The sequence below is a fragment of the Alexandromys fortis genome, unplaced genomic scaffold (genome assembly GCF_014885135.2).
Source record: "Alexandromys fortis isolate MF-2015 unplaced genomic scaffold, M_Fortis_MF-2015_v1.1 scaffold_119, whole genome shotgun sequence".
NCBI classification, from domain to species: Eukaryota; Metazoa; Chordata; class Mammalia; order Rodentia; family Cricetidae; genus Alexandromys; species Alexandromys fortis.
This window is the reverse complement of record NW_026067991.1, coordinates 2783323-2806630: the sequence shown is the minus strand read 5'-3', so window position 1 is coordinate 2806630 and position 23308 is coordinate 2783323. Positions and strand designations below refer to the sequence as shown.

General features: G+C 45.7%; 1 protein-coding gene across 5 annotated transcripts in view; it reads left to right on the top strand.

Moving 5' to 3' along the window:
* The window catches only part of Iqcg (IQ motif containing G), a 29656-nt gene extending 7064 nt beyond the window's left edge, over positions 1-22592 (top strand). For 4 of the 5 annotated variants that reach the window (XM_050159756.1, XM_050159755.1, XM_050159757.1 and 1 more), the window contains 7 exons: positions 4182-4360; positions 6871-6999; positions 7766-7847; positions 13174-13335; positions 14645-14719; positions 18686-18817; positions 19091-21612. In XM_050159756.1, coding sequence (XP_050015713.1) covers positions 4182-4360; positions 6871-6999; positions 7766-7847; positions 13174-13335; positions 14645-14719; positions 18686-18817; positions 19091-19354 — 1023 coding nt within the window. In that variant the 3' untranslated portion in view covers positions 19355-21612. Of the gene's footprint in view, positions 1-4181; positions 4361-6870; positions 7000-7765; positions 7848-13173; positions 13336-14644; positions 14720-18685; positions 18818-19090 lie in introns of all 5 variants that reach the window. The other variant, XM_050159758.1, reaches the window with a different exon arrangement.
* Positions 22593-23308: the final 716 nt, after the last annotated feature.

Here is a 23308-nt window from a genome sequence, read left to right as displayed (position 1 = left end):
GACAGGGTTTCTCCATGTTAACAGTTCTAGCCGTCCTGGAACTAGCTCTATAGACCAGGCTGGCCTCAAACTCACAGAGATCTGCCTACCTTTGCCTTCTGAGTGCTGGGATTAAAGGCATGTGCCACCACTGTCCTGCTCATAAATGTAATTTAAAAAATATTTAAAAATATATTTTTGCCAGGTAGTGATGGTGCATGCCTTTAATCTAGCACTTGGGAGGCAAAAACAGGTAGGTCTGAATTTGAGGCCAGCCTAATCTATGGAGTGAGTTTCAGGACAGCCAAGGCTACACAGAGAAAACCTGACTCAGAAACACACACACACACACACACATTTTCTTTAAAGAAATCTCTAGGCTTGCCAGGACTACATAGTGAGATTTCCATATCATAAAAGAAACAACAGAAACCTAACTTGACAGGGAATAAAGTCTTTTAAATTGTCAGTGACATAGGTTATAGATAAAAAATGAAAACAATTCATAAATAAAGTTTTTAAAATTTGCCAGGTAGCCAGGAGTGTGGTGCATGCCTTTAGTCTCAGAACTAAGAAGGTAGAGGCAGGCAGATATCTGTGAGTTCGAGTCCAGCTTGGTCTATAAAGTGAGTTCCAGGGCAGCCAGGGCTGTTACACAGAGAAACCTTGTCTGGAAAAAAACAAGCAAACAAAAATTGCTGGGTGGTGGTGGTTCATGCCTTTGATCCCAGCTCTTGGAAGGCAGAGTTAGGAGGATGAATCTCTGCATTCAAGAACAGACTGGTCTACAGAGCAAGTTCCATGACAACAAGGACTACACACAAAACCCTGTCTTAAAAAAATTAAAAATAAATAATTTAAAAAACATATACTTTGTACAGAGTATATTATTTCTGATCCTACGACTAGTAAAATCCACTATGTTGGAAAGAGAGCAAATTGCTTCCCACCCAGAGAAGTTCATACTAAGAGAAGAAAACTAAATTTTCCTCTAATTACCCTTTAGTTTTTATTCCTTAAAGATTATTATTTTTAATTTTGTGGGGACCATGTGGCTTGGATGCTTGGGAGTAAATTCAGTTCATCTGCAAGAGCAATTTATGCTCTGAACGTAAATCGCCCATCTCTCCTGCTCTCATTTTGTGTGTCTTGTGTCTATGTCCATGTGCCTGTATGTCTGTGTGTGTGTCTCTGTGTGTGTGCGCGTGCATGCTTGTGCGTGTGCACACACAACCACATGTGGAAACCAAAGTTTTTATTTTTTGAAACAGGGGCTTTTACTGAACCTAGAGAGAGCTAGCTCATTTGGCTAGACTAGCTAGTCAGCCAACTCCCATGATCCTCCTTCTCTTTTCTTCCCCAGGGCTGGGATTACAAACAGGAATAACTACATCTGGGTCTTTGTTTTATCCATGGATGCTGGGAATCAGCAATATGGGATTCCCTCTGCATGGGTGATTACCATTAAGGAATAAAGAAAACTGGCTTGGCCTGATAGGGTAGAACAGAGCTAAATGGTAAAAAACTAAACATTGGGAGGAAGAAGGCAGAGTCAGAAGGAGAAGCCATGGAGCCGCCACCAGAGACAAACACTGGAACTTTGCTGGTAGGCCATGACCTCGTGGTGATACACAGATTTAAAGGAGATGAGTTAAATTAAGATGTAAGAGTTAGCAAATAAGAAGCTGCTACAGCTAATGGGCCAAACAGTGATTTAATTAATACAGTTTCTGTGTGATTATTTCAGGGCTGAGCAGCCGGGTACCAATAAATGGCTCTTCCTCTGACAATTTCTCCAGCCCCTAAAGCTCAGAAGTTTAAAACAGGCCTACTGGGTCATGCTTATAATCCAAGAATTTGAGAGGTAGAAGCAGAAAGGACCTTGAGTTCAAGAGAGTTCAAGGCCAGCCTGGGCTACAGCACCATGCCTGTCTGTCTTTAAGACAGTTTACTATCATAAAAACTCAATGAAAATTTTAAGCTAAGAGAGTTTAGTGAGGTCATTGCTCTGAGGAATAAACAATGAAACTTTGCACTGTGGTATGATAGTGATCTTTTACTACAAGATTTTCTGGCATAATAGGAGTCCTCCTTGTGATGTCTTTTCCTTAAAATGATTCACTTTTTGAATTTTGTGTGTGTGCATGTATGTGTGTGTATGTGAATGTGTGCATTTGTGTGCAGGTGCGTGCATTCTCTCAATTTATGTATACATATACACTCACCCAGGACATGAGAGCGGAGGGGACCACAGTGAGGGAGAAGGGAGTTTGGGAACTTGGGACAAGAGAAGTAGGGTTGGGAGGGAAAGAAAAAACGTTTTCTCTTACGTTTCCATGACCCCTCCTTGTACAATTTCTAAAATATTAACTTAATGGACACGTAGAGGCACAGAAATTTTAGTTACCTAAGGTCAATATGGTTAGTAAAAGACAGAGCCAGGATTCAGACATTGAAGCTGGCTTATGGTCCAAACGTGTAATCATTGGCAATAGCCCAAGCATATAGCCACAGGTGAAATCATCAGTTGGGAGATAGTGCTGTCTTGTGGTTCCTCAGTATTGAATTTAGGTGTGAAAAATACTTTGGCTTTTCCTATAAAACCCTCAAGATCTAAACTAAATCTGGTATTACTTTCACTTAATATATTGATATTTTATTTATGTTTTATAAATAAAGCTTGCCTGAAGACCAGCAAGTAAAACTAAGCCAATAGAGGCCAGCTTTAATCCCAGGATTTGGGAAACAGAGGATGATCTCTTGATCTCTGTGAGTTCAAGGCCACCCTGGGCTACTTAACTTCAATGTAGAAACAGATTCAGGTGGTGGTGACTAACACCATTAATCCCAGCTAGAGAGGAATATAAACCAGAAGACAGGACCTCACTCTCTTTCAGCTCAGGATGTCTTAAAGGTAAGAGCTCTCTAGTAGCTGGCTGCCTTGCTTTTCTGCTCTTCAGGTTGAACCTCAGTATCTGTCTCTGGGTTTTTATTAGTCATGCTACACTTCATAGTACAACTCTCCTTTTATTTTGTATAGTTTTAATGGTTTTGTTGTTTTCTCACTGTGTCGTCCAGGCTAGCATCGGACTTGAATTCTCTCTTGACTCCATTCAGCCTTCCTAGTACCCACGAGCACAAGGGCATGCCCCCATGCTGTCTGTGTGTTTCAGATCCATGTGCTTATGAGCATTGTCTGATGTATCCTGTAGCAATGCCTAAAGATAACCGTATTTATATCTAACCTGATTCCGGAGAGAATTTGAGATGACAGACAATTAGGAAGTAGGAATTAGCTGAGTCTGATATGCCCATGGACAAAGCCCCATGTTTCATCCCCAGTACAGAAAGAAAAAGTGAAAAGAAAAGTAGGAAGAAATAAAAGAATTTGAAGTGAACTGGTACCTCTAAGATCCTGCCTCTCTTCTCATAGAACCATGATCTCGTTTTAGTATTTTATAATTATGGTAAATTCACAAACCAATGTGAGGTTTTGTTTCTTTGTTGTTTTTTTTTTTTTTCATTATTTTTGGATTTTCGCTTTGTAGTTTTGAGCATGGTCTTCCTTAGCCCAAGCTGGCCTGAAACTTACCATCCTACCAGGTGTGGCCTGAACCCCTCCCTGACCTCCACCCTCCACCTCCGAGGGGCCTGGGTTGAAGCCGGGAGCATCATACTACAACTCTTTTACCTTCTGTGACGCTGGGGTTGGACCTAGTGCCTTCCACATGTTGAAGACATGTTCTCCCATGGGCCTACACCCTCAGCCCCAAGCGTTACCTTTGACCTTTGTCTTAGTTTACCAGGGGGCTGATAGAATGTGTGAAGGCAGGAAGACGAGAAACAGCAGGCTGTGTGGTTTGATGGGGCTGAGGAAAGGGTCTGTTGTCTTGGAGTGTGGAATGTAAGCGGAGGAAATGGTTGAAAACAGATAGCAGTCCTCAGTGTTGTCTCACTTTAAAACAATCATTCTTGAAAGTTTTTCTTAGGTTTGCTTAATTTTTTATGTGTATGTTTCGTGTGCTGTATGTCTGTGCATCGTGTACACCCAGAAAGGTTCAAAGAGGGTGTGTGGATCCTCTGGAGCTGGAGTTAAAGATGGTTGGGAGCCACCACGAGGGGGCCGCAAGAACAAGTACTCTTAACTACTGAGCCATCTCTATGGTCCTGAAAACAGTATCTTTAACATCATTCATTTTCAGAAAACCAGCCATGAAAAAACATCCATGGCCTCAAGTATAAGGAAAGCATCTCCTTTGGTAACTAAAGAAAAATCCATGGTGCAAGAAACCAAACACCGAGGCCAGGATTCTATCTTTAAAATACCTACACGGCAGACCATAATGACTCTGGAGATACTGAAGAAAATTCAGAACGACAGGTAAGAAGGGAGAACTGATTTGGGGAGGGGGTGCCTTCTTCTGTGGTTTGTATTGTGTTCAGTGACCACTGATAATAGGTTTAGCTGAAAGTCCCTTAGAAGTCCAGTTTAAAACATGGTGAGCCTGCTCTACAAAGTGAGGTCCAGGACAGCCATGGCTATGCAGAGAAATGCTGTCTCAAAAAAGAAAAAGCTGGCTGGACGATGGTACTACACCCCTTTAATCCCAGCACTCCAGAGGCAGAGGCAGGTGGATCTCTGAGTTTAAGGCCAGCCTGGTCTACAAAGTGAGTTCCAAGATAGCCAGGGCTGTTGCATGGGGAAACCCTGCCTTGAAAAACCAGAACAAAAAACTAGCAACCAAACAAAAAACCCACACACACAAAAACCCCATGGTGCGGTATTATCCTGAACAAGTTAATACGCCATTATTTCTTCCTTTCTTCCTAGCTCCCCTTTCTCTCTTCCCCCTTTTCTTTTTTTTCTTTTCCCTCCTTCCTCCCTTTCCTTCCTCGCTTCCCATTCTTTCTCAGAGTCTCTAGTCCCAAGTGGTTTGAGCTCACTGTGTAGACCAGGCTGGCCTCAAACTTCCGGGGCTCTTGCTCTGTCTCCTGAGTGCTGGGCTGCAAGTCTGCACCAGCACATGCTATTTTAGTGTATGACTTTAAATAGTATCTTTTTCCTTTTCCTAGTTTGTGATACTAGAAACTTGTTTCCTTCTTTTTTTATTATTATTATTTTTCAAGACAGGGTCTCACTATGTAGCTCTGACTGTCCTGGAGCTGTCCTTGAACTCACAGAGATTGTCTGTCTTTGCCTTCCTAATGCTGGGATTAAAGCCATGTGCCACTATGCCAAGTTAGCTTTTGGTTTTCTAAAAGAAAGGAAAGAAAGAAAGAAAGAAAGAAAGAAAGAAAGAAAGAAAGAAGAGAAAGAAAGCTAATAATTAAACATTTTCAAAATTATGGGTTACTTCTTAAATGCAGAAGTATATAATGAAATGATAATTCTGTGTGGGACCACCAAATGTTTGTTTGCTTTTCTTCTTTCTTTCTCTCTTTCCTTTTTTTAAAAACAAAATCTTGTGTAGACCAGGCTGGCCTCAACCTTACCACATAGCTGAGGTGACCTTGAACTGCACACTGTCTTGCTTATACCTTCCAAGTGCCAGGATTACAGTGTGCACCTGGAACTCAGCATGCTTGTTTTAACAGAAGGATTTATTAGCTTAGATTAATTTTACATAAGGGTTCCCTTATAACGTTTTCATCCATGCATGTAAAATGTACTTCCTTCACTTTCATCCCCTTCACTGGCTCTCGACTCCTTCCCATGCCTCCTCTTCCTAGCCAGCTCCCAGCTCTCTTCTCATGGGTTTCCTTTCTTCTTTCTGAGACCTGTGTCTAATGAGGGGTGATTACCTGAGAGAGGACCTCCCCAGTGGCTATCCCACGGAAGAAAATCTCTCTCTCTCCTCAGATGAGATTTCACTGCCCAGCTGTCCTCGTCACTCTGTGACCTCAGGTTGGGTGGGTCCCATCTTGGTCCCAGCTGCTGAGAGTTCCAGAGTGCCAAGGTCGTGCCATGGCTGGAGGACAGCATCCCACAACACTGACCCCTTCTCTGCTCTCATATCCCCCCAGATGGGAAGGAGGGGCGGAGATGCCCCACTTAGGGCTGAGCACTTGGCCGTCAGGTGTCTCTGCTGTAACAGCTGCACTCTGCAACAAGAAGCTGCAGAAGCACTGGCCCCTGGGCACCTGCAGAAACGGCTGAAAGGCAGTGACAGGGACAAGCCAACTTTCTAGTTTTCTTTTTTGATGTGTGACATGCACATATATAAGCATTTTGCATGCGTAGACACGTGTGGGTACATGCACATGTGTGTGTGTGTGTGAGGGAGTGTGTTTGTGTATGTGCACACCCGAGATTGATGTTATCTCCTCTCACTTTCCTACCTTCTCCACTGAGGTCGCCTTCATCAAACCTAGACGGCTGACTTGACCCCGTCTCCTCCCCACTTCCAGATTCTGGAACTACCAGCAGGCCGCCATCACACCCTGCTTTGCATGGGTTCTGGGGATCTGAACTTTGGTCTTGTCACTTGTATAGCAAGCACTTTATCTATTGAGCCATCTCCCAAGGCCCTGTTTCTTTTCTGGGACAAGGTCTCTGTAAGCCTAGACTGGTCCTGAAGCTGCTGTGTGTGTAGTCTAGGGGTCCAGGACGGCCTTGGACTTTGGTGCTCCTTCCAACTTCCAACAGCTAGGATTACAGGTGTGAGCCACAGGTCCAGCCACGTCCAGCTTTTAGCTGCTGTGACTTCTGCATCTCCTTATGAAGGTGGGACAGTGTCTTATGAGGGGTGGCAGTGTCTTATGAGGGTGGGACAGTGTCTTATGAGGGTGGGACAGTGTCTTCTGAGGGTGGGACAGTGTCTTCTGAGGGTGGGACAGTGCCTTATGAGGGTGGGACAGTCTCTTATGAGCTTTTGTTTGTCCCCTTTGCAGGCAGTATTTCAGTGATGTGATCGCAAATGCCATGAAGGAGATGCAAGAATCTGGGTCATTCCAGAGTCTCCTGGAAGCCTTGGGAAAAGAAAGAGATAGCAAAATGAACTTCCATGAAGTCATCACCAGGTCAGGGTGCTGATGGATTTATCTGCTTTGGGATTCTCTTTTCAGATGTCTTCTTGCTATGCTATTTAGGAGTTCTTAGACCCTAGGAGTTTCTCCTGTTGCAAAGTAGCTGGGACTACAAGCATGTGCTAAACATCCTAGTCTGTTTTACATCTCTTTTCTTACATGTATGTGTATGTGGTGTGTATGTTTGTGTACGCATGCTTGCTTGTACGGGGACACATGTATGGATTTGGGCGCATGCATATATGTACACAGGCCTGAGGCTGGCATGGGGAGTCTTCCTTGAGTGTTTCACACCTTATTTTTCTAAGAAAATATTTTATTTTTTATTGCTATTTATTGAGCTCTACATTTTTCTCTGCTCCCTTCCCTGCCTCTTCCCTTCCCCCTTCAACTCTCCCCCAAGGTCCCCATGCTCCCAATTTACTCAGGAGATCTTGTCTTTTTCTACTTTCTACTTCCCATGTAGATTAGATCTATGTAAGTCTCTCTTAGTGTCTGCATTGTTGTCCAAGTTCTCTGGGATTGTGGTTTGTAGGCTGGCTTTCTTTGCTTTATGTTTAAAAACCACCTATGAGTGAGTACATATGATAATTGTCTTTCTGTGTCTGGGTTACCTCACTCAAAATAATGTTTTCTAGCTCTATCCATTTTCCTGCAAAATTCAAGCTGTCGTTATTTTTTTCTTGCTGTGTAGTACTCCATTGTGTAAATGATCCTAACGTTTGAGAATCCCTGTTCTTAACATTCTTACTTCTTTTAGGGAGGAAAAAGGAAGAAGAAAGATAAAATCTCTTCAGAAACAGTTAATTGATGTCAAAAAGGAGCGTCAAATGCAAGTACAGGTAAGACTCACTCATGAGGATGCCACCAAAGCTACTGAGCTAAGACCACTACATAGCAGAGTTAGCTATGAAAGGTCTTTGCTTCAGCTGGGTTGCCTATTTTATTTAATTAATTAACCAATTAATTAATTTTTTTTACTTATTATGTATACAACATTCTGCCTCCATGTATGCCCGCACGCCAAAAGAGGGCTCCATATCTCATTACAGTTGGTTGTGAGCCACCATGTGGTTGCTGGGAATTGAACTCAGGACCTCTGGAAGAGCATTCAGTGCTCTTAACCACTGAGCCATCTCTCCAGCCCCTTAATTAATTTTTTTGAGATAGGGTTTCTCAGTGTAGTTCTGGCTGTCCTGGTACTCGCTTTGTAGACCACGTTGGTCTCGAACTCAGAGATGCCTACCTCTGCCTCCCAGGTGCTGGGATTAATGGTGTGTGCCACCACTGCTTGCTCTGCTGGGGTGCCTTTACAGGAGAGAGAAAGATGCCCAGTGCACGCCTTTAGTCCCATTCAGGAGGCAGAGGCTGGCCGATCTGAGTTCCAGGACAGCCTGGTGAAATCCTGGAGGAAGAGGGTCAGAGAGGGGAAAGAGAGAGAAAAGAAAGGAACAGAACTCTGGGGGGATCAGCCCCTTGGAGCGCCTGGTCGGCTGTCACCTTCCCTGTCCTGCCCAAGCACACCAGCCTCTCCTTCCCTAGAGGACACCTCCTCTTAGTCAGGACTCCAAGCGGGGAAACATCAACACTGCCTTGTTGATGTTTGCTAATCACTCCAATTGGACTTCCAGTACAAACTGGATTTGATGATCTTCTGTAGTCACTGGGACTCATCCCATCGGAATTTCCTTCTAGAATGATATCGTTCCAAGTTTTAGCAACTGTTTGCAAAACAAGGTTTTGTGATAAAGATACCAACTCTTTTAGAATTACTAATTTTTTTTTTTTTTTGTTTTTTTGAGACAGGGCTTCTCTGTGTAACTGTCTGATTGTCCTGAAACTGGCTCTGTAGACCAGGCTGGCTTCCCTCAAAGAGATCCGCCTGCCTCTGCCTCCTGAGTGCTAGGATTAAAGGCGTGCACCACCACTGGCAGTAACTAAGTTTTTTCCTTTTTTAAAAAACAATATTTATTTATTATGTATATAGTGATCTGCCTGCCTGTATGCCTGCAGGCCAGAAGAAGGCAGCAGATCTCATTTCAGATGGCTGTGAGCCACCATGTGATTGCTGGGAATTGAACTCAAGACCTCTAGAACAGCAGCCAGTGCTCTTAACCGCTGAGTCATCTCTCCAGCCCTTCACTTGTATTTTTTAAAATACCGTCTTTCTTATCAGTGAAGATTTATAAAGCTAGTTTGCACTTAATTTTTCTCCGTAATTACAGAAGTTTCCATTCCTGAAAAATTCTATCACGGTTTTAAAATTCTTGGTTTTCTAAAGACTCCAGAATTTGGAATCTAGTTTCAGCCATTGTTCAGGCCTCTCATCTCCCACTTGAGTAGTGAGTCTGGTCAAATAGAAATGTCACTGGACCACAGAGCTGTGGTGGCATAAATACGTCTGATTTGGAGTTCAGGCTGGCTAAGCTGACTCATTAACCCAGGAGGACCTTGAACTCCTTGCCTCCTAAGTGCCGGGACCAGAGAAGTGCCACACCCTGGACCCCACGTCAGAACTGCGTGCTTTGAGGGTTGCCTTCTTCAGTCTACGCCATCCCTGTTTCCCTCTTGCCTTCCAATCAAAGAGACAACCTGACGTTCAAGACAAATGACACCCTCTCCAGAGTCTAGCTTTCAAACTTCCTTAAACCCGTGCTCCCCCAGCCAGGACCAGCTATGAGAACAGCCTGTACTGCCAAGGCGCTTTCGGCACCTCTTGCGGCAGCTCAGGGCCTGATGTGCTCTAACTGGCTGACTGCTCTGTCACTAAGTTATCTTTTCTGGATTCAAATAAAATGTTCAGAAGACCATGTCTGAAGGCAGCGGGGGGGGGGGGGAGGAGAAAGTTTGGTCTTCCTTCAAACCCCACAAATACTCCACATCAGTCTGAGGACCTTTGTCATGGGGAAGCGCAGGCTCCATGAATGGTCGGGATGACAGGATGTGGGGAAGGCAGATATCTGAGTGAAGCTTTGTTTTGTTTGTTTTTTGTTTTTGTTTTTTCTGAGATAGGAGTTCTCTGTGTAGCTTTTCTGCCAGTCTTGGAACTAGCTCTTGTAGACCAGACTAACCTCAAACTCAGAGATCCACCTGCCTCTGCCTCCCGAGTGCTGGAATTAAAGGCATGCACCACCATGGCCCAGCTCGAGTGAAGGTCTTAAACTCCTAAGTCGAGTTTCTTAGGCTGTGTGCTGTGTCTCTGCAGCTGTGTGTGACTATGGGTGTGTGCTGTCTCTGCAGCTGTGTGACTCTATGGGTGTGTGCTGTGTCTGCAAGAGTGTGCTGTCTCTGTAGGAGTGTGCTGTGTCTGCAGGTGTGTGCTGTGTCTGCAGGTGTGTGACTCTATGGGTGTGTGCTGTCTCTGCAGGTGTGTGCTGTGTCTCTGCAGCTGTGTGACTCTATGGGTGTGTGCTGTGTCTGCAAGAGTGTGCTGTCTCTCTGTAGGAGTGTGCTGTGTCTGCAGGTGTGTGCTGTGTCTGCAGGTGTGTGACTCTATGGGTGTGTGCTGTCTCTCTGTAGGAGTGTGCTGTGTCTGCAGGTGTTTGCTGTTCCTTGACTGGCATGTGTTACTTGGTGGGAAGATTTGGAAATGGACCCGTGCTTCAGTTCAATTGCTGGCATGCTTCAGTTGTGATTTTAGCATCTAAAGTTAGATAGTTTTTATATCTTGCTCAGTGTTCCATAGTGTCACTAAAATGTTTGTGTGAGACATGTTTGCAAAATATGTTTATGAGAAACAGGAAGGAAATTAGAGTATTCAGAAGCCTAAGGCAACAGCATTAAAACCAGATGACCTAGGCTTCCTTTTTTATACACAGCCAGTGTTATATGAATTTATAAAAAGTTATGTAATATAATATTACATGATATAATGCAAACCTTCTGTTTACCACAGGCCTCTGTCATAACCTCCTGGAGGGTTTTGTAAATGATTTGTAAAATTATGTGTGTGTCTGAATGCCTACATGTGTTTGCATGTGCATGCATATACATGTATGTCTGAGTATGTGCATGTCTGGATGCTCTGTGTGTGTGTGTGTGTTTGTATGTATGTTGCTCAAGAAGTCCAGAAGATGGACATCAAATTCCTGGAGCTAGAGTTACATATGGTTGCAAGCTGCCCAGCCTGGGTGCTGGAACCAAAGTCCCGTCCCCTGGAAGAACAGGAAGTGCTCTTTCACCTTCTCTCCAGTCCTGACTTCTAGAAAATTTGATAAAACAGCTAGAATATGGGCACATCTTATCTTGTGCTCATTCCGAGTTACAGATTGTCTTTAGAATTTCTGGAACATATCTAGGTCTTCATTGACTGGAGACTCTAGCATGAACCTCACCCTTTTCTTTTTATTTATAAATTTCTTGGCCTCATTTTTTATGAATTGGCTCATTCGTCTTTCAGGTGTCAGATAGATAAGCTCCTCAGAGGATCCTTCTTAGACAGTGCTAGTGGAGGTCACCTGACTGCGTCTCCCCGAGCCTGTCTGTTGCCCTCTCTCCCACACAGGCTAAGTGCGCCCACAGGTGCGCCCACACAGCCTTCTCCCCCACACAGGCTAGGTGCACCCACACAGCCTTCTCTCCCACACAGGCTAGGTGCGCCCACACAGCCTTCCCTCCCACAACAGTTTCCCACTACACAGTGGTCCCTCTGGGACTTGGGCTGTTTATGTCTCCACTGTCCTCTGCTGCCTACCTTGGTGTCTGCTACTGAAGAATTTTCAATCCATGAGTTTTGAGACCTTAAAATCATGAAACATGCTGGGTGACGGTGGCACACACCTTTAATCCCAGCACTTGGGAGACAGAGGCAGGCAGATCTTTGTGAGTTTGAGGCCAGCCTGGTCTACAGAGTGAGTTCCTGGACACCCAGGGCTGTTACATAGAGAAATTCTGTCTTGAAAAACCAAAACCAAAACCAAAATAAAACTAACAAAAAACAACCAACAAACACACAAACACATGTGAAGCCTTAGTGACTGGTAGAGTTTCCCCGCATGTTCTGTGACTCACTGCGCTGGCCAGTCTGTGTCAGCTTGACGCAGGCTAGAGTCACCCGCGAAGAGAGGTCAGCTGAGGAGATATCGCCATCACATTGGCCTGTGTGTCTGTCTGAGGAGCATTTTCTGGATTAGCGATTGATGTGAGAGGGCCCAGCCCACTGTGGGTGATGCCACCCCTGGGCAGGTGGTTCTGGGTTCTGTAAGAAAGCAGGCTGAGCAAGGTAGAGGGAGCAAGCCATAGCCAAGCGGTGTTCCTCCATGGCTCGTCCAGAGAACCTGAGTTCAGTTTCCAGCAACCACATGGTGGCTTGCAGCCTCTGTAATGAGATCTGGCGCCCTCTTCTGGCCTGCAGGGATATATGCAGTCAGAACACTATACATAATAAATAAAAGAAAAATAAACTAACAAAAGATGATAGTTAATCTGAAACAACCACACTCGTTTATTACTATACCTGGGAGGGGCTGAGAACACATTCACGAACACATCCTTGCTTCGGAGGACAGAGGTCACAAGCTCTCAGAAATATCTTCACACAGCTTCACTCATGGACCAAGTTCAACACTGGCGAGACCTACTCAGTTTGAATTTGGTAGCTTTCATTCTGTCTCCCGCACTTATTTATTATCTTGTGGGAGGGGCGCATATGTGGAGGTCAGAGGACAATTTGAGAGAGTTAATTCTCTGTCATGTGGGTCCCAAGGATCAAACTCAGATCATAAGGCCTGGTGGCAAGTGACCACCTCTTTTGAGACAGGGTCTTTGGTAGCCCCGGTTGGCTTTGAGCAGCTCACTATAGCTAAGGATGACCTTGAACTCCTGCTGGGATTATGGGTGTCTCCAGCTCCACCTCTTCCTCTTCTGAGCAGGGTCTCAAGTGTGTGGCTCTGGCTGGTCTGGAACCTGCCGCGTGAGCAGGGTTGGCCTGAAAGGCATAGAAACTCACCTGCCTGGCCTCCAGAGTGCTGGGGTTAAGGTGTTTTTGATGAGACATGTTCTCTCTCTGTGGGCCTGGTTGGCCTGGAGTCTGAGATGAGCCTTCTGCTCCCCATCCTGGTGCAAAGACTCATTTCCTTCAGAAGATCGTGATGACTGAGCGTATTTCCCTTGTGCTGGGAGAAAGCCGGCTCCGCCCGCCTTGTAAACACAGTGGTCTCATCTCTGCAGAATGGGAACGAATACATTGCTCACCTCAAAGACCAGCTACAAGAGATGAAGGCCAAAACCAACATGGAGAACCTTTATATGAAAAGAAACGCTGAGCTGCAGATTACCCAGACCCAGAAGAAATGTAACAGAGCAGAGGAACTCTTGCTGGAGGAGATTGAGGTAACCTGTGCTACACTAGGCTAGCTGGGGATGGAGCCCAGGGACAGCATAAGCCAGAATCTGAGTCCACCTTCCAGTATCAATAACAACAACAACAACAAATCCAGGTGATGACTTGATGATGCCAAGTGGCTGTCACTTTATTTATTTATTTTTGTTTGTTTGTTTTTTGAGACAGGGTTTCTCTGTGGCTTTGGAGCCTGTCCTGAAACTAGCTCTGTAGACCAGGCTGGTCTCGAACTCACAGAGATCCGCCTGCCTCTGCCTCCCGAGTGCCCGGCCAGGGTCACTTTAAAAAAATCATTTATCTTGGGCAGGAGAGAGATCAGCTGTTAAGAGTACACACATTTCTTTATCCTGGTGGTGGCACACGCCTTTAATCCCAGCACTGGAGAGGCAGAGGCAGGCAGAACTCTGTGTTCAAGGCCAGCCTGGTCTTCAGAGTGAGTTCCAGGACAGCCAGGGCTACACACAGAAACCCTGTCTAGAAAAACTTAAGAAGACCTTCGTTCTGTGCCCAGCACCCATGTGTGTAGGGTGGGGGGCACAACCTCCTGTACCTCCAGTTCCATGTTTTAAAATTATGTGTGGAGTCATAGGTGGTTTCGAGCCACTCAACATGAGCGGCAGGGACCAAACAGAGGTCCTCTAAACATGCGGTGTGCACTCTTAGCTGCTGAGCTAGCTCCTGCCTCAGCCAGCTGTCATTCCTAATACGTCAGCCAATAAAAGGGGAGGAGGAACATTAATGTTTTCCTTCATGACCAGTACAGCCCATGAGGTCAAGCTTGAAACACTCAATGGGCCTAGATATCTGTGGTTAGAGATCCTAACGGCTCCACCTCCTGCTCTCTGTACGACCTGGAGTCGGCTGCTGGGAAAGCCTCCCTCCCAACCCCTGCTTTTTTTGTTACGTTTTCTCTCTTCTTCCTCCTCCTCCCTGCCTCCTGTTCTTCAACATTGGCTTCTGTAGTTCAGGCAGGCTGGCCTCAGACTCACTTTGGAGTGCAGGGCTGGCCTTAACCAGATCTGCCTGCCTCAGCCTCCAGAGAGCTGGGATTCCAGGTGTGGGCCATCTGGAAGTCTGTACTTTCCTTCTCTGGGCTGAGAATCTTGCACCCTTGAAGCATGGTTTTTCAGATGACAGGGTTGTTTGGGCTTCTTCGGGGGCCCTTGCGCGTATCTAAGGAGGTGCAGTGTTTGTGGAGCACACAGGGAGCTCTGTAGGGAAGCCTTGGCATTCCTGGGGTCCCTGAGAATGGTGACCTCAGCCTTGCTGAGGAGAGAGCCTGTGCTTGGTGCATTACAGAAACTGAGGATGAAAACTGAAGAGGAGAACCGAGTTCATATGGAGATCGAGATGTTCCTAAAGAAAGAGCAGCAGGTGAGTCTCTGGGACCTTTGGTTCCTCATTTAGGATCAAATTAGAGATGGCTTACCGGCTGAGAGCACTGGCTGCTCTTGCAGAGGACCTGGGTTCTGTTCCAGGCATCGACATGCCATTTCACAGTTAGAACTCCAGGCCCAGGGCATTCAGTGCCCTCTTCTGGCCTTTAAGGGCATTGAGTGCGCTGGTGCACATGGCACATGCATGTAAAACACCTGTACATATAAAATAAAGAGATCTCTGTAAATAAATCCCACTCCACGAGGTGGTGGCACACATTGTTAATCCCAGCACTCGGAAAGCAGAGAGGCAGGTGAATCTCTGAGTTTGAGGCCAGTCTGTGAGTGCTGGGATTAAAGGTGTGCATCACCACTGCCCAGCTTGATTTTTTAAATTATAAAAATAACATGCTCAGCTGGGCGGTGGTGGCTTTTAATCCCAGCACTCGGGAGGCAGAGGCAGGTGAATCTCTGTGAGTTCAGGGTCAGCCTGGTCTACAAGAGCTAGTTCCAGGACGGGCTCCAAAAGCTACAGAGAAACTATCTCGAAAAACAAAACAAACAAAAAATATAAATAAAATAAAAAAATAACAAAAACCCCCAAACAAACAAAAAAACCCCCATGATCAGTTGAGAGGTGTTTTTAAAATTATCAGTTGCATTCTCATTTTGTTCATGTTATTAGAATCTCTTTGCAAAATAATTTAGAATATAAAATGTCCCATTGAATGGGTATGCACAGATCTGCTCCAGCCATTACTGATTGTCACTGCAGGTGCTCACTAACAGTCCGTCTCAGGAAAGCACTGCAGAGGGACCGGGATTCTGGGATTCTGGGTACATGGTACTCATGCTTTCCCCTTCATATTCCATGAATGTGTCTAGTCTGCAGGCTGTGTGTGCAGGTGTCATGTCAGGTGCCTCTTACCTGGATGGTAAGAGGTGCTTGCTGGGCAACCTGAAGCCAAGATAAGGTGGCTAACAGGAAACGTAGACTTGAGTCAATGATCTTTTTCTTTTGTTTGATATGATTCTTGCTACATAGCCCAGGGTGTTCTCCAACTCAACTCTTTTTTTTTTTTTTTTTTCGATACACGGTTTCTCTGTGGCTTTGGAGCCTGTCTTGGAACTAGCTCTGTAGACCAGGCTGGTCTCGAACTCACAGAGATCCGCCTGCCTCTGCCTCCCGAGTGCTGGGATTAAAGGCGTGCACCACCATCGCCCTGCTTCCAACTCAACTCTTGATCCTCAGCCTGCCTCAGCCTCCTGAGTGCTGGGATTGTAGGAGCGTGGACAATGGCTGGCTTAAATGTTTTGCTTTTTCCTCCTCCCTCCCCAAGCCTTCTCTCTCTTTCCTCTTCCTCCTTCAATCAGTTGTAAAGATGGACTGTTTCCATTGGTGATTATCTATTCTCTGTTAATATGTTAAAGTAAAACACTATACATTTGCTCTTGAGTCCTTTAAATTTTTGGAATTAGCCTTACCTGATCTTAATGCACATGGCAAGTAAACGCTGGGATTGTTAAAGGTATTGGGAATGAGTGTGCCTAGGGAACCAGACGGGGGAGAGCACCGGGAGCCTCCAGGAGACCTGACATGTCTTCCAGCGCCCTCTGCTGACCAAGATTAGTATTTTGCTAGGTGGCCAATGAAACCTTTCCAGTGAGGCTAGGCCTTGCAGAAAGCACTTGGAGCTGAGAGGCGGCCAGCCGTCAGCTGACACCGATGGTGAGGCTGGCTCTGTGGAGCACTGCTGTGTAAACAGTTGTCAAAGTTGTTTTGTTTTTAAAAACCGGTAACTACAAATTCATTTTTAAATTTTAATTTTGAGACTGCATCTCATTACATAGCCCTGGCTGGTCTGGAACTCACTATGTAGACCAAACTGGCCTCAAGTTCAAAGAATTTAGAGTTATCTCATGAGCGCTGGGATTGCAGGTGTGGTCACGACGCCTGGCTGAGGAGCATTATTTTTTTAATCCATCAAAGTGGTGTATTTCTCTCCTTTAATGTGTTCATAAAGTAAAATACACTTGTGCATCTTACGTTTGCCCATTCATTTATTCATGTGTGTGTGTGTGTGTGTGTGTCTGCCACACGGATCCCCTGGAACTGGAGTTACAGGTGATTGTGAACTGCTCAAACTTAGCCTGTTCTCAAGACTCAGGACAGGTTCCCAACCAAAAACCCAGTAAAGTGTGATTCTTAGTGACAGTAATCCCAGTGCCTGACGTTCCTCAGGAGATGTCAGTTCTAATGGAAGATGCACAGACGGAAGGCGGAGTGCCAAGGTCAGACTCCAGCCTCGCACTCAAGTCTCCTTGAATTCTTTAGACCCCTCGCTCTCTCAGCTAGTGCTCCTAGAGCGGAAACACAAGAACCCCTTACAGTCAGTGCAGCACAGTGGGTTTTGTGTGCCGGCGTACTGACATTCAGCATACAACACTGGAAAGGGGGGGTTAAGTAAAAAGGTTTGCTTTAATAAAAGCAACAGAATATAGATAATGATTAATTCTAGACCCAAGAGAAAGAAAGTAAAACCTTAGCATGTTTAAGAAATTTGAAGAGATAGCATAGAAGAAAGTCCATCTGCTCTCCAGAGGGCCTGAATTCTGTTTCCAGCACCTTCTTTCATTTTCTCTTGCAAAAAGTCCATCTTCAAGTAACTTTTCAAGACTGAATCTCATTTTTCCATCATTTTTGAAAATTAGGTTGGCTAGGCATCTTATCTCAGACTCATTCTGTTTTCATTGAGCATTTTCAATACTCCCCTCCCCCCACAGGCTAGATTAGATCATGCAACATAGCCCATGTTGGCCTTAAACTTCTGACCTTCCTGCCTCTTCTTTGATCACAGGTGCGGGCAACCATGTCTACTTTTTTGTGGTGCTGGCTGTCAAACCCAGGGCACATACATTCCAGACCAGCATCCCAGCTGAGCATGTCCCCATCGTACATGTCAGTCTTTTGACTAATGTTCACTGTTGTTAATAATAAACAAGACTTGATGTCACGGCTTATCGTTCAGAATTTTTACCTACTCCTCTGCCACCTCCCCCAGAGACACTGAAGCCCCCTCCTCGCTTTTCTCTTGGTCTTGAGTATTGATTCACTTCTTGAAAGTTCAAGCATTTGTTTTGCAGTGCTGGGTGTCAAGCCCAAGACTACTCATGGAAGGAAAGAGTAGCCCTGAGCTATACCCCAACTCTTCCTCCTCCTGTCTTTCTTGTCATTTTATGTATTGTCTCATCTTATTAGTTGATAATTTCATAAAATGTATTTTGATCATATGGACGTCTCCAACTCCTCCTACCTACTCCCCTACCCACCCAAACTGCCCTAAAAAACTTCATCAGACACAATTTGTCCTGCCCGTTATACTCTTGGATGTGTGGTGACTACCAGGGCCACACCCTCAAAAGATGAACTTTGTCTCTCCCCAAAGCTATCAACTGCCATTGGCTTCTAAGCTAGGGTGGAACTTCCTGCCCACCTCCACTCTCTCCTGGGATTCTGACTGACTTGAGTTCCACAGGTGCTGTGCATGCGTCACATGCTGTGAGCTCATAGGCGCCACTCCTGTTTAAAAACTGAGTGACTTTCACACAGGAAAGTACACAAACATGGAGTCTGATACAGCCATCATGTCAGCACCTCCCTCCCCCATGCCCTCACCAAGTCTGTTCTGACTGGATCTCCCTAGGAAAGTTTCTTGGTGTAACTGAATCACAGTCTTGTTATTTTATGTGTGGTGGAAGCCATGCTTTTTTTTGGGGGGGGGGGGGATTGAGACAGGGTTTCTCTGGAGCTTTGGAGCCTGACCTGGGACTAACTCTTGTAGACCAGGCTGGCCTCAAACTCACAGAGATCCTCCTGCCTCTGCCTCCCAAGTGCTGGGATTAAAGGCAAATGCTCCACCACTGCCCGGCTCAGAAGCCATGTTTTAAAATTCTTTCCAAGTAGAAACTTGAGGAGAAGCTGGAGTTCTGGATGGAGAAATTTGATAAAGACACCGAAGCAAAACAGAATGAGTTGAATGCCCTCAAGGCTGCCAAGGCCGCCGACCTGTCGCACCTTCAAGAACTTGCAAAGACGGTAAGGGGGGATGGGGGCCCTGGGGATGAGTGGGGACTAAGCTCACTGGGGAAGCCTTTGGCCAGAAGTAGAGGTGTGACTGTAAACCACCAGGATTCTTTGATGATGGTGACCACGGCAGGATTTACTTCATTTTTTGAGTCATACCATATACTTGCTATTGGCTAGGGTCGAGCAGACTGGCCTTGGACTGCTGCAGTCCCTGCCGGTGTCCCGGGAATTCTGGGATTCCTGGTGAGCAGGGCTGGTTGGGCTCCGTGTGTCCTTGTGCAGATCCGGGAGTATGATCAGGTCATCATTGAGGATAGGGTGGAAAAGGAGAAGACCAGGAGGAAGCTGGAGCAGGACGACCTGGAGCTGAAGAGCATCTTGAAGGTAGGATGCGCTGGCAGTCGGCGGGCACGGCGGGCACACTGCAGCTGGAGCGCACAGGGCGCACGTGCCCTTCACGGCGCTGAGACAGAAAGGAGCAACTCCTGGGTCCCGATCTGGGGCGATCAATGGAAGCAAAGCCTCTTTCCAGCCATAACAACCTGAGGAGGGGACTCAGCTATAGGAAGGATGCCCCAGAATGCTGTGCCCTGCTCCACACCCTGGCTGTCCAATACAAGTTGCTTTAAAACAAACAAACAAAAACCCAAAAGGTAAAAGGAACAATACAAATTAGAAAAAAAAAAAACACATTTAAAATGTATTTTTGAGACAGCATCTTTCGTAGCCCTGACCAACTGGGACTATGTATGTGGTCTGTGGTGCTCCTTCTCTCTTAGCCTTTTGAGCACTGGAGATTGTAGATGTGAAGACTCAAGCCTGGCCGAGACAGCAAATGTCTCATAAAAGTTCTATGTGAACTTGCAATTAGCAATGACAACATGATTAGGGCCAGATTCTGGAAAACAGTCTTAAGATTCATTTTTACTTTGAAATATGTAAATGTCTGTATTTGGGTACGTGCACATGATTGCAGGTACCCACAGAGGCCCAGGGGGGCATCAGATTCCTCCGAGCTGGAGTTACAGGTGGTTGTGGATTTCCAGATGTGGGTATTGGGAAACTAACTCGTAATCTGCAAGAGCAGCAACGTTCTTAACTGCTGGGCCATCTCTTCAGCCCCTGGAAAAATGTTTAAAGCTAAAACTGTAATGCAAAGATGGTTTGAAAAACGTTGCTTGGAAGTGCATCCTTTAGGGGTCCTGGTGGGAATGAACCTGAGACGTAGAGTAAGTAGCAAGTTCTGCCTGTAGCTCAGGCTGGCTGTGAACCACACAGGGCTGTATTCTGTTCCGTCTGTGGTACTGGGTATCAAGCCCAGGGCCTCAAAGCATCTTATCACTAAGCCACAACCACAAGTCCAAAATGAGAACTTTAAAGTACTTCCAGAGACAAATATAATATGTATTCACTCATAAGTAGCTTTTAGACATAAAGCAAAGAAAAACCAGCCTATAATTTACAACCCCAGAAAACCCAGACAACAAAGAGGAACCTAAGAGAGATATACATGGATCTAATCTACATGGGAAGTAGAAAAAGATCTCCTGAGTAAACTGGGAGCATGGGGAGGGTAGAAGGGGAGAGGAGGGAAGGAAGGGAGGGGAGCAGAGAAAAACATATAGCTCAATAAAAACAATAAAGAAGTAATACTTTCAGGACCCAGGTATCCAAACTCGTTCTTGGTCTTCCTGTTAGGAGAATCTAATGTATAATTAGTAAATGTTGGTCAGGCTTGTATGCTTTCCATTTGTCAAGATTCAGTGTATAGTGAAGAACTAAGCAAAGTCTGCTTTGTTCTCACTAGTGGATTCATGTGCTCTCAGTAGGCAAGGCTAATCTGTTTTATAATATAGACTGTTCAGAACAGTTGCATCACACTGACAAGACATTCAAGGGGACTTTTAGCTGCTCCCTAAAGATATGTGACACCCTACTAATCACTGAGACTTCTCAGTGTGTCCCTGAGTGCAGGTAAGAGACATTCATTCTCTTTCTGATGTGGGAGTGTCATATATCAATCTGTTGATTTCATTGGTTAAGCAATAAAGAAACTCCTTGGCCCTGATAGGTTAAAACATAGGTGGGAGGAGTAAACAGAATAGGATGCTGGGAGGAAGAGGAAGTGAGCTCAGACTCGACAGTTCTGCTCTCTGGAGCAGAGGCCCTGCTTCGCTCTCCTGGGCATACGCGATGAAGCTCCGACCCAGGATGGACATAGGCTAGAATCTTCCCGGTAAGCGCACCTAGTGGTGCTACATAGATGATAAGAAATGGGCTAAATTAATGTTAGAATTAGCCTAGAAGAGGCTAGATAGAAATGGGCCAAGCAGTGTTTAAATGAATACAATTTGTATGTTGTTATTTCGGGCATAAGCTAGCCAGGCGGCCGGGGTGCTGGGGATGCAGCCCCGCCGCTCCTATTTCAACACCTTTCCAGCCAATGGCTGCGAGGTGGGCTGCATTACCAAAGGTGCCAACATGGCCTAGCACACTGCATTTCCACTCAGCCAAGGAGCAACAGGGTAGCCATAGTGACATCAGCCTGGCCACTGCCATGCCTCAGAGATGTCCTTAAACACGCGCGGCTGTGGTTCTCTGTGGAGAAGGATCACAGTTCTGCCAGGCTCACTGAGACGAACTGCCTTCCTTCCTCCTCTCCTCCAGCTCCAGGCCTGGTGGCGAGGAACAGTGGTCCGGAGGGAAATTGGTGGTTTCAAAATGCCCAAGAAAGAGAAAGATGACAGCAAAGATTCCAAAGGCAAGGAGAAGGAAAAACGGAGAGGCAAGAAGTGACGAGTACCAGCTGTTCATTTCCTCTTGTCTCCAGGGACACACCTATGTCGTCATAACACTCACCTGTGGCTTGCCATCCAGGACGCCTACGGAGTTCACTAGGCCCATTACTCTAGTTTTCAAACTCCGAATGGGGGTTATAACATGGCGGTAGGGCCTCTTCAGACTGTGCACTTTGGGGAAAGAAGTGCTGAGCAGCTTTGTGAAATTCTTTCTCATGAGAAAACAGTTCATAGGCTTATAGTGATACAATAAAAAGTCCGGTGTAATATTTTATTTTGATTTTATGCCAATATTCAGGGAGAATTATCAAGGTTATCTGCTTGCAAAATATGTCTGCACACGGTAGTTAATAAACTTTGGTTTGTTAAACTGATAAACTTTGCCTGTCTCACTGTTACTGGCACTGGGGGACGGCACCTAATCTGCCTCTTACATAAGCTGCTCTGGCAACCTTTCTGGGGATAGATCGGGGTGGAAGTGGCCAACACAAGAGAGATGGAGTGTGCATACACAGTCCTCTAGTGGTAGAGATGGTACATGTCCCAGAAAGCTAGACAAGTGACACACAACTGTGTCCACCATCTGGGATAGAGACTTAGGAAACCAGCCCGTGTGGGTGTTTTCACTTCTCCCTTAAAACCAGCGAGCCCACTGGCTCATTCTTGCTCTGACCATCAGTAAGGAATGTCTTGGAGGGCTGGAGCTTCGAGGACAGCACAGCTGTCTCCACTGCACCTCTGCTTCCTTCTGTGTCTGTGTGCATGATGTGTGCCAGTGCACATGCAGAGTTCAGAGGTCAACTCTGTGGACTCTTCTCCTTTTTGTGGGTTCTCAGGCTCAAATTCAGGTTGCCAGGATCATCTTGGAATTTGCTGTGAAACCAGGCTAGCCTTGAATTTAAAGATCTGCTTGCCTCTGCCATCCTGTGTGCTGGGATCAAAGAAATGCATCACTGTGCCGAGCTTGTTTCTTTAAAGTAAGTTTTTTTTTTTTAAAAAAAAAAAATTAGTGTAGGGGCTGGAGAGATGGCTCAGAGGTTAAGAGCGCTGGCTGCTCTTCCAGAGGTCCTGAGTTCAATTCCCAGCAACCACATGGTGGCTCACAACCATCTGTAATGGGATCTGGTGCCCTCTTCTGGCCTGCAGGCATACATGCAAGTGGAACACTATACTAAATAAATACAATCTTAAAAAAAATAGTGTGCATGCAAGCATGCATGTGCATGCGATAACTCACGTGTGTGGGTTAGAGGAGGATAGCTTTCAAGAACTGTCTCCTATTTCTCTTTTGGGTCCTGGAGATTAAACTCAAGTCACTGGGCTTGGCAGCAAGCCCCTTTACCTGTTAAACCATTTCACTGGCCCCTAACTGGTTATTTCTTAGAGGAAAGTTATCTTAATGTATCTTACGCTTTTCATGAATTAAAGCCTTTTAACTTTTGGAGACTTCATGTAGCCCAAGTTGGTTTCAAACTCACTATGTAGTCTGGGCTGGCTTTGAACCTCCTACATTACAGGAGTGAGTGACCATACCTGCTTTATGCAGTGGGATTGGCACCCAGGACGTGATGCATGCTAGTAGGCACAGTACTAGCTGCACTATAGCTCCAGCTGAATTGAGCCATCTAGTCCTGCTGCCATCGCAGGCCACCTCATTTCCTGTGCCTCCTTGAGAGGTGAGCGCTAACCTCAGAGGCTGGTT